This window comes from Leptopilina boulardi, unplaced genomic scaffold (genome assembly GCF_019393585.1).
Source record: "Leptopilina boulardi isolate dan_hultmark-lab unplaced genomic scaffold, ZJU_Lbou_2.1 LbouV2_330, whole genome shotgun sequence".
NCBI classification, from domain to species: Eukaryota; Metazoa; Arthropoda; class Insecta; order Hymenoptera; family Figitidae; genus Leptopilina; species Leptopilina boulardi.
In genome coordinates this window covers 4,055,022-4,065,275 of record NW_026137897.1, presented here as the reverse complement: position 1 = coordinate 4,065,275, position 10,254 = coordinate 4,055,022, and the positions used below count along the sequence as shown (strand labels likewise).

At 30.7% G+C, this 10,254-nt stretch overlaps 1 protein-coding gene across 2 annotated transcripts in view; it reads right to left on the bottom strand.

The window, feature by feature from the left end:
* Positions 1-55: 55 nt before the first annotated feature.
* The window catches only part of LOC127285195 (GPN-loop GTPase 1), a 29,296-nt gene continuing 19,097 nt past the window's right edge, over positions 56-10,254 (bottom strand). For both annotated transcript variants that reach the window (XM_051311064.1, XM_051311065.1), the window contains 5 exons: positions 5,606-5,686; positions 4,000-4,202; positions 2,933-3,297; positions 667-896; positions 56-511 (listed from right to left, as the gene is read on the bottom strand). In XM_051311064.1, coding sequence (XP_051167021.1) covers positions 172-511; positions 667-896; positions 2,933-3,297; positions 4,000-4,202; positions 5,606-5,610 — 1,143 coding nt within the window. In that variant the 5' untranslated portion in view covers positions 5,611-5,686 and the 3' untranslated portion in view covers positions 56-171. The remainder of the gene's footprint in view (positions 512-666; positions 897-2,932; positions 3,298-3,999; positions 4,203-5,605; positions 5,687-10,254) is intronic.

The following is a 10,254-nucleotide window of genomic DNA, read 5'->3' as shown; positions in this document are numbered from 1 at the left end:
GAATTTTTTTCAGAGAATACCTCGTATATACTAAATGACAATAATTAAATATGAAAATCTTTCAAGAAAATATTTATTTTGATATCACAGAATAAAATATTCAACATATATAAAAAGTAGTGAAATTTTATTAAAATAGAAATACAATCTGCACTTTTTTTGTCACGAAATTTATTTTCCTTTGCTTGTACCAGGCATTGATTCACGTTTTTTTTCATCTTGACTTTTTTGATAATTTTTAATAAAACTGTGAAAAGTTGAATCTTCCGCCATTTCTTTTTGCTCAACATGATCTTGAATTGTTTCCTCTTCTCCTTCATCATCACTTGACTCATTTCCAGGATGTTTTAAATATATATCAGAAACTTCCCTCCCAATATTAACTGTCGACACAAGTGGTACAGATTCCCCAATAACATTTTTCATTGCATTCTTAAGTTTCTCTTCCTTTTCCTCTGCAATCTTTTTTGCTTGATTCTTGTGTAATTTTTCCAGTTCAATTTTGTAGTTTCTTTAAAGAGACAACAAATATTTATTTTCATATCACACATACTAATCGTCGATTTAAAAAAAAAAAAACTTTTTCGCAGTGACGATAAAATATAAATTTTTGGTTTTTTATGAAGTTAATTAACATTAACTTACTAAATAAAATTAGTAACTCACGTTGTGTACTCTATTTCTGCTTCTTTAACTAGTTTAAGGAATTCATCAATTCCTGTTCCAACAATAGCAGACACACCACAACATCGTAAATTGCAATAAAATTCATCTAATGCAAGAGCCATACTGCGAGTTAAATTACTAATATAACTAGTTTGTGATTCTAATGCTTGCTCAAAGGCTTCAAAGTCCGTCATCCACTCTATTGCGTATGAGTTTGAAATAATGTCGATCTGCAAATTAATTATTTTTAGCACTAACGTAATATAATCCTAACTATTAATATACTTTATAACACAGGCTTGCAATTTTCGATTTTCTTTATTTTTGATATCGAAGTGGTGTAAAATTCGACGATTTTCTGAGTTCATTACCCATAATATTAATGTAAAAATTTTATTTCCTTTAATAATATATACGTTGTACAAACCGGAAGTCAACTGTACAACTTCTGAAATGTGACAGTGTCACATTTTGGATCCTCCACCCATATATTAACGTTTTGGCATCTGTTTGTCTGTTTTTTGTCGTAAAAACCCTCCTACAGCACAAAATCAGGGTCCATCGGCCACAAAGCCTCCACCGTTTCACTTTAGCGTTCGTCCGTTAAGTAATTTATTGCTTGGAGAACTTATTTACAGAAATTAATTCATAAATAAATTCATAATAATTAACCCATAACATGGAAGCGAAATTAATTCTCAAATAATGTAATTATAAATTATTTTTTATACCTATTCAAATAACTTTTGATCTGAATTTAAAAAGCCACGAATCCCAAAATGTAGGCACTTTGCGCCTCCTTCTTTTCGTTACTTTTAACTACACATTTTTTTACTTATTAAACAGAAATTTTTTGTACTGTATTTATACATTTCGAAAATAGAAGATTTCGCAAAATATATTCCGTGTATTTAATAATTTTCAATAATTAATATTACTAAAGGAAATAAAATTTTTACAATAATATTATATGGGTAATAAACTCAGAAAATCGTTAAGTTTCACATATATTAAAACTAGATTTTTTTAAAAATATATCCACGGTGCGCCAGAAGGAGGTTTAAATAAAAATGAATTGGCACTTAAAAATTCTTTTTGATTATGGTTCTAAGATGAATAAAAAAACTTTTCTCAATAGGTTTTAAAATCAGCTTACGTGCCCAATTTAAAACAAATTGAGTTTTAAATATTTAAAAATAGTGTTTTATGAGGAACCAGAATTTATTTAATGTATACTTATATGCGTATAGATAATAGATGTTTTAGATTTGGGTTCATATAAATTTATTAACAATGAAGTTATTTTCTTGTTTCGTTTTTATATTTATGCATTAAGAGTGTCGAACGGTATCTGAAATTCTTTGGCAAGAAGAGAGCTTTAATTATCGCTCTGAACGTGAAATAGTATTGATTTTAAAATACTTTTTTCTCGAAACACGAACACTTTTAACAAAATCAGCCAAAATCCTCATCTTATAAATTTCCTAAATCCAAAAGACTGTACGAATCCATAGAAAAACATGATTGCAAAACAAAAAGTAGAAAAGTAATCTAATAACAGCTGCGACTTTGTGCGCCCTGCATGCTGCTGCCATCTGACGGCGGCAGGAGGTAATGAACCACTCATTATATTACTTTTCGTTTTGCAATCGTGTTTCTGTATGGATTCGTATAATCTTTAGGATTTAGGAAATTTATATAAGATAAGGATCTCTAGCTGCTTTTGTAAAAAGTGTCTGTCTTTCGAGAAGAGAGTATTTTAAAATCAATGTTTATCATTTTCACGTTTAGTGCCGTTTTTATAGAGCGATAATTAAAGGTCTCTTCTTGCCAAAAAATTTCAGAGGCCATTCGACTCTCTTAAATAAATTTTGTCCCTCTTAAAATAGTTCTTTTAACATTATAATTTAATTTTTTAAAATCGGATACAAACACTACAGCAATATAATTATTTATATGTAAAATTGAAAATAAGTAATTATTTTATCATTTATTACAGTATTTATTAGATTAAATAAATTCTGATTCCTCATAAAACACTGTTTTTATATAAAAACTCAATTTTACTTAAATCGGGCACGTAAACTGATTTTAAAAACTATTGAGAAATGTTTGTTATTCATCTAAGAATCATAATCAAAAAGAATTTTTAAGTGCCAATTCATTTTTATTTAAACCACCTTCTGGCGCACCGTGTATCCGCAACTACTTTCAGACGAAACTCAATTGACTAATAATAATATAAGAACAGAATTGACTCTTTTACCTTATTCATCACTACTACGAATGGCAATTTTGTTTTATAGAGTATCGAACATGCATAAAGCATATTTGACATAAATGTTACTGGTTTGTAACTTCTGACTGTATCCATTACATAGACAACGATAGTTGGAAAAGAGGATGCTAATAATTCTGTTATAATTGAACCACTGGCTGACCAAGTAAATACTTCAATTTGTCCAGGTGTATCTAAAATTACGTATTCATGTTCTTTTCCTGCATTGTCGATAAGTTTTACTACTTGATCAAATTTCGTTGAAAACAAATTTAATGCTGTCACTATGCCACCATTTGGACCCAAACAATATTGTTTCATTACTTCTTTATAATTAACAGTATCTCGAATATCTGAAAGTGGTTGGAAAGAATTTGAAATTTATTATTTATTACACTTTTTAACTAACACTTTACAGAGCAATTTGTGACAACTTTTTCAAGTTTATCGCACTCATTTTTAAAAATGAGTTCAACATTTAAAGAATAATACCGTAAACAAGGACTATTCTGGTTATTGCAATAAAATTCCTACAATAATAATTTTTTAGCAACATTTTAAAAATTATTTACAGTATATATAATTAAAAGTTTCCATACAGATTAATTCGAAGAAACAAAAAATTTATTTTATTTTATGAATAGAATAATAGCCCGAAGCCCAACGCGACTAAATAGTTTAAAATTTTTATTAAAGATAAAACAAAAGAAATTGCAATTTTCGTACCATAATAGCCCAGGTCGACGGTACTCTAAGGGGAGTCACCACCTTTATTTTGAGTTTTAAAAATTTTAATGATCTCAGAAAGTTATTTTTTTCTTGTGTTTCTCGAATGGATTTTCGATAGTTTAACTTCTTCATAAAATAAAACTTCCAAAATGGTCAAGAATTAAAATTTTATGTTTTTGACCATTCTGGATGTTTTCAGAACCCAAATGATGCAAGAAAAAAAAAAATAATTTCCTGCCATCATTAAACTTTAAAGGACTCAAAATAAAGGTGGTCACTCCCTTTAACTGAAATTATAGCATTGAATGTGAAGTAAAAATTTGTACCAATATTAACAGGATAAGGCACCTCCAAACAAGCTGGATCCAAGTTTATAACGTAAGGCTTATTTGTTTGAAACAGATCCGAAACCAATCTTTTAACAAAAGACGTCTTACCAGATCCAGCCATTCCCAAAACAATAATACAACAGGGCTTTTTTGATGGAGTTGTTTCCATATCTATGGTAGATTTTCCTATATTTTCCTCACTAATTTAATAACAAAATTTATTTTTAATAATTTTATGTTTCAGTTAACTTGCAAACTTTTCAGTTAGAATAAAACAATGCACAAATTCAGGGTTTTGAAAAACTCAAAACTCCGGACAAAAAAATTAAAAAACATTTTTAAATCGTTTAAGATTAAATTTTCAAAAATCTTATACGGCACTATTCTTTTGTCCACAAATTTGTTTATTTGAAAAACTCAAAATTCCCCAGTAAAAAAAATAATTGGGAGTAAGCGAAAAGAATTGGTGGTAACTTAAGCTGAATTCGGTTTGGCGAAAAAACCGAATTGGAATGTTACGATGAATTCTTTTCTCTTGAATTTGAATTAACGTTTGTTTATTCAAGTTTGTATTATAAACTAATATAATAAATGTTTCGAAGTGTAAAAAAGCCGATTTGGAATAAGAAATATATAATTTTTTTAAAAGAAATAATGGCGAAATGTGACAGATTCACTGACAATTTTACCATGTGAGTAGTACTCATATGGTAAATTTATCATATAAACACTACTCACTTGATAAAATTGTCGGTGAATCTGTCACATTTCGCCTTTATTTCTTTTAAAAAAATTATATATTTCTTATTCCAAATCGGCTTTTTTACACTTCGAAACATTTATTATATTAGTTTATAATACAAACTTGAATAAACAAACGTTAATTCAAATTCAAGAGAAAAGAATTCACGGTATGAAAAAAATAATTCACCGTAACATTCCAATTCGGTTTTTTCGCCAAACAGAATTTAGCTTAAGTTACCACCGATTCTTTTCGTTTACTCCCAATTCTTTTTTTTTTACTGGGTCAGAGAACCAAAAATTAAAAAACATTTTTAAATATTAAATAAATTATACTTATTGACATAGAAAATATGTTTTAATAAATTTTTTCAGTTCTGATAGTGTAGTAGAATTAAAAAAAACCTTTTTTCTTAATTGAATATTTTTAGATATGTAGCACAAATGTTTCTGTATAATTTAAATTAATTAGCGTATTTTGGGCAAAATAATATTTTTTAGAAATTTTTTTGTAACAATTGAAGCAAAATAAAATAATTGGGCACAATTGGTTGTTTTGGAAATTTTAATTTTAGATGGTTTAAAAATGTTTTTTTAATTTTCTATCCGGAATTTTGAATTTTTCAAAAAATAAATTTGTGAACAAACAATCATTTCAGCACAAGATTTTTTTTTGGAAAATTTTAATTTTATACAATTTAAAATTTTTAAAAAAATATTAAAAAATATAAATTTTATAACGTAAAAATTAAAAAAGTTGCTTTTTACTCCTTTCTAATTTACATTTTCATTAGCGATAAAATGTTTTCAAATCAACTGAAATGATTGAAATTTAAAAATTTTGAACGAAATGAAAAATTACCTCATTTTCTGGTTTTTAATTTTACCACATAGATATATGTAAATTTATATTCTTCGAGTGTCAAAGATTTCAAATTGTACACTGTAAAAAGTCAATTTCTTGTTAATTTTAAGCAAAAAAATTATCAAGTTAGTATATGATAAATATATTTGAACGCTCTCATGAAATTTTAAACACTTTGAGATCGAAAAGTCGCGTACTTACATAATTTCATAGTTAAAAATTTCGATAACAATTTATTTGTTCAACAGTAATTTAAAAAAGAGACGAAAATTATAGAGTCAATTAGTTCGATTAAAGTTATTGCTGACTAATTTTTAAAAATGATAATAATTAAAATAATGATTATTTTGAAGTGAAAAGAATTTAATTAAAAATTTAATTATTTATTGTAAAATATGAATTTAAAGCAAGTAAAAAAACTATGTAATTACGATTAAGTTTAGCTCGTGATTGAACGAAGGGTTTTTAAAAAAATTTAAAATTTGAATTTTTGGCAGAGTTTTTTATCACAAATTTTTCTAGATCATGTAAAATTGGTTGTAATCAATAGAAAAAAAATTCTTCGTTCAATCACTAGTCAATCACAATGTAGAAGAAGTGTGCCAAATTTCAGGAAAATCGGTGTATTAGTTTTTAGTAGTAAATAATAGTAGAAACAACTTCTATAAATATTTTTGAAAATAAATTATTTTACCAAAAGTTATAAACAATTAAACATTTTAGCACCATTTTTTATAAAATGAATTACTTAAAAACTGGTCGATGTAATTCGCTATAAATTGAAACACTTCTTCAAAAAATAACGTTCTTGAAATATCTAAAACTAATTTGCAATAATCATGTAATTTGTTTAAATTGTTAAGCGCTGTAAGAACATCACGCGCTAAACCGTAGGTGCTCGCGCTGCACTGCCACGCTAGGCACCTTGAACATGCCTCAACTTGATTATTGATTAATCTCGTTTAATAGTTAAAAACCTTTAAATCAGAAGTATATTATTTTTTGGGGTTTCATTCACGCACTGAACCGAAACGGAACCCTTATGGTTTCAAAATCCATTAAGAAGATTAATAAAAAACTGCCAACACAGACAGTAAATAATAAAAATTATTATAAATAATATAAGAGAATAACATGAATAAACAAATCTCAGTAAAAGCGACCTTATGACAATATTTTTTATTTAAAAAAACAGAAGGGCTAGAAAACGTTTATATTATTTGTATTGCAACAGAAAATATGTTTTTGAAGTAAAAAAATATTTAAGAAACATAAATGTTTGAAAGGTGTATCAAAAAATAATAGAATATTCTATGCGCATTGTTACTGCAAAAACAAAGGTTGTGCTTCTTATAACTTCAGCATATTTGCAGCGGTAAAAGAAGGAGAAGATATTGCCGGTAGACTGCTTTAACCAACTGAGCTACGTGTTTCCCACAGGACCATCAGTAATGGAACAATACCGACAGATAGAGAGATCATGTCTAAGAGCATGTTATAGGTCAGCCTCATCAAACTACAAAAAGAGAATCAACAATAGTATAATTTACAATCTTGCAAAAATACCCCGTTTCGACACTTTCATTATCAATTTAACAAGAAATTATTATGCCAAACTTTACACCATAGACAATAATACCTTAAATTCCTTTAAATGTGACAACATAAATAGAATGTTAAAATCTGGTTATATCACCCCTGAAACATTTTGCCATATTGATAAAATGGTAGTGATCCAAGACGAAAATAACATCCCTGTAATCTATCATGCACAACGACATCAAGCTAAAAAAGCTATTTACTTAGACCCGGTGAGATACTTCACTCAAAATCTCACATACTCCATTACCATCCCTGATATTGATCTCCACTCTACAACAAGATTAAACTATAACTACTGTTGGCTACAGGAAAATGCCAAACACATCGACGAAATAAGACGACGCATTAGAGAGTATGGAAGATAAAAGAGCCAGAGACATCTCATCAAATGAAGGTTGGACTAAAGTACCTTTTAGTAAAAACAGGAGAGAAATAAAGTCGACGGAAAAGAACAGTGAATAGCGATACTTATAAAGCGATACTTATAAAGCCCGTAGAGGGTAAAACCTACCGGGAAGTATTAAAAAATATCCGCGAAAATGTTAACCCAAAGGACACCAGTATTACTGGAAATGACATTTGAGTCTGATATTAAGGAAGAATTTACAAATTCCCTTTCAAGTGCAGTAGAAAACTCTGGAGTTGTACAGTGCAGAACCCCTAAGCTGATTCTGGAAATCATGGACCTAGACTCACAAACAACGGAAACAGAGGTTACCTCCTTGAAGATGATCGACATGGATCAGATCATTATCCTCTTTTGTTTGATCTCTATTTAACACCAACTAGTTTGAGGATTAATGGTTGCAGATATAATATATCTGACACTAACTGGGATGAATTCAACTCTTCTCTAGAGAATTTGATTGCTCCCATTGATTTAAAAGTGAATTCTTCTAGTTTTATCAAGGAAGCTTATCAAGAATTTCTTGCAGCTATCACTGCGTCCTTGGAAACTGAAGGTGCACTTAAGCCGGTTGCTAAATATGCTCCAAGTAAAGTACAACCAACCTGGTGGAATCAGTCCTGTAAAGATGCGATTCGAAGGCGTCGTGAGGCTCGCAAGCGTTTCCTTGGAGATCAGTCTGCAAATTTCTTGGCAGAATTCTGCAGAATTGATTCCGAAGTCAAAAATTTTCGGTTAACATTCCCTATGCGGATGATTCCGATAATGATAATAACATGAATGATCCATTCTCTGAAGAAGATCTAAATAGAGCTTTATCTCTCTGTGTCAAAGACACTGCTCCTGGAATGGACTATATATCTTATAAAATAATTAAAAAATTCTCATCAAATAATATTTCTTTCTTACTTAAACTATATAATTATATATATAAATATTCTGAGTTTCCGGATGAGTGGAGAAATACAAGAGTTATATTTGTCCCCAAACCGGAAGGAAAGGGCTCTCGCCCAATTTCCCTTACATCTAACTTATGTAAATTATTTGAGAGGCTTATTCATTTCCGTTTTGAACCACCCTTAAGGATTCTATTACCCAACTAGGCCCATGGTTGCATTCCAGAGGCATAGTAATATCGATCCCTAAATCTCAGTTGTGCTTTTTCTCACGTAAGACCTATAACCCTAATCAAATTTATCTAGCCGTTGATAATGAAACGATAACTTGTGCAAATAATGTTAAATATTTGGGTGTCATAATGGACTCAAAATTGAATTGGTCTTTACACATCAATCATATTGTTACACAAAGTGTTAAGGCTTTGAATATCCTTAAGGCCTTGGCTAAGATTTCGTGGGGTTCTTCCCCTATCACCATGTTAATGATAAATAGAGGGCTCATCAGGGCTTATCTTGAGTGGGGCGCAATCCTATTTGCGGGCTCCAGCAAAAAACAATTAGCCAGACTCGACAGGGTGCAGTTTGCGGCACTACGCATTGCTCTAGGTTGTATGTCATCAACCCCTAGATTTTTCTTACTTTCTGAATCAGCTGAACCCCCACTAGAACTAAGGCGCGAATATCTGTGCAATAGATTCATGATTAGAACCCTTGCATGGTCAGAGAACCCTATAGTTCCAAAACTAAAGTTGCTATCTATGCGTATAAACAGAATGAGGAAGCGGAAATTGTATGCATGTAGATCTGGCATACTTTCCACATACAAACGGATTGCCCCTCTATTAAATCTGGGCTCACTCCCCAGGAAACCACTATATTATGATTTTGATTGGAGTATACAATATTTTCAACCTAAATGTAACGTGACTTTCGGGTATTCTTTAAAACATAATATACAAAGAAATGAATTACTTCAGGATTTCCTTAGGGAAAACTACCCGGGTTCCATTCATATCTATACTGATGGCTCTGTCAGAGGCCAGGACAGTGCTGGTTCGGCTTATTAAGTATCGCAAACTGATTTCAGCTTTGGATTGCCTATGCCTGCCCTGGTAAGCCCATTAACTGCTGAGTTGCAAGCAATTAATTGTGCCCTTAAAAAGATCATTACTGAGGAGATTCCTCTGTCTGTTATCCTCACTGATTCCTTGGAGGCATTGAAATTGCTTGAGGGATTGATGAGGGGTAAACATAATTTTTCATCTCTGCCGTATAGCATATTATCATTGTTGAAGCACTTGTCCGATATTGGATCTTCCGTGGAGTTCTTATGGATCCCGGGACATGTTGGCCTCTTGGGGAACGACAGGGCCGACGGTCTTGCAAAGACTGCCTCTTCCCTGCCTTTCCCCAAGAAGGTTGAGATACCGACCTTTAGTTATATTCGTGACGATTTCTTATCATGGAGCAAAATCTCCTGGCCCTACAATCCTAATCCCACCTCCATTACATCCACCCCGGTTTTACTCTCCCATATAGAATTGGTCTGAAAAATCCTGTAGTTTAACTTGCCCAGTGCAGGTGGCGCCCTAGTCGCGTAGTGACGTCAGAGTGACGTGTCACCACGTGCCAGTCACACTTCCCATGCAACTGAAAAGTTGAACGGTCGTGTTTTTATTCTGGTTGTGAATTATATTTTGTTCGAGAATTTTTTCGACAAAATGAAAAACACTGTGTGT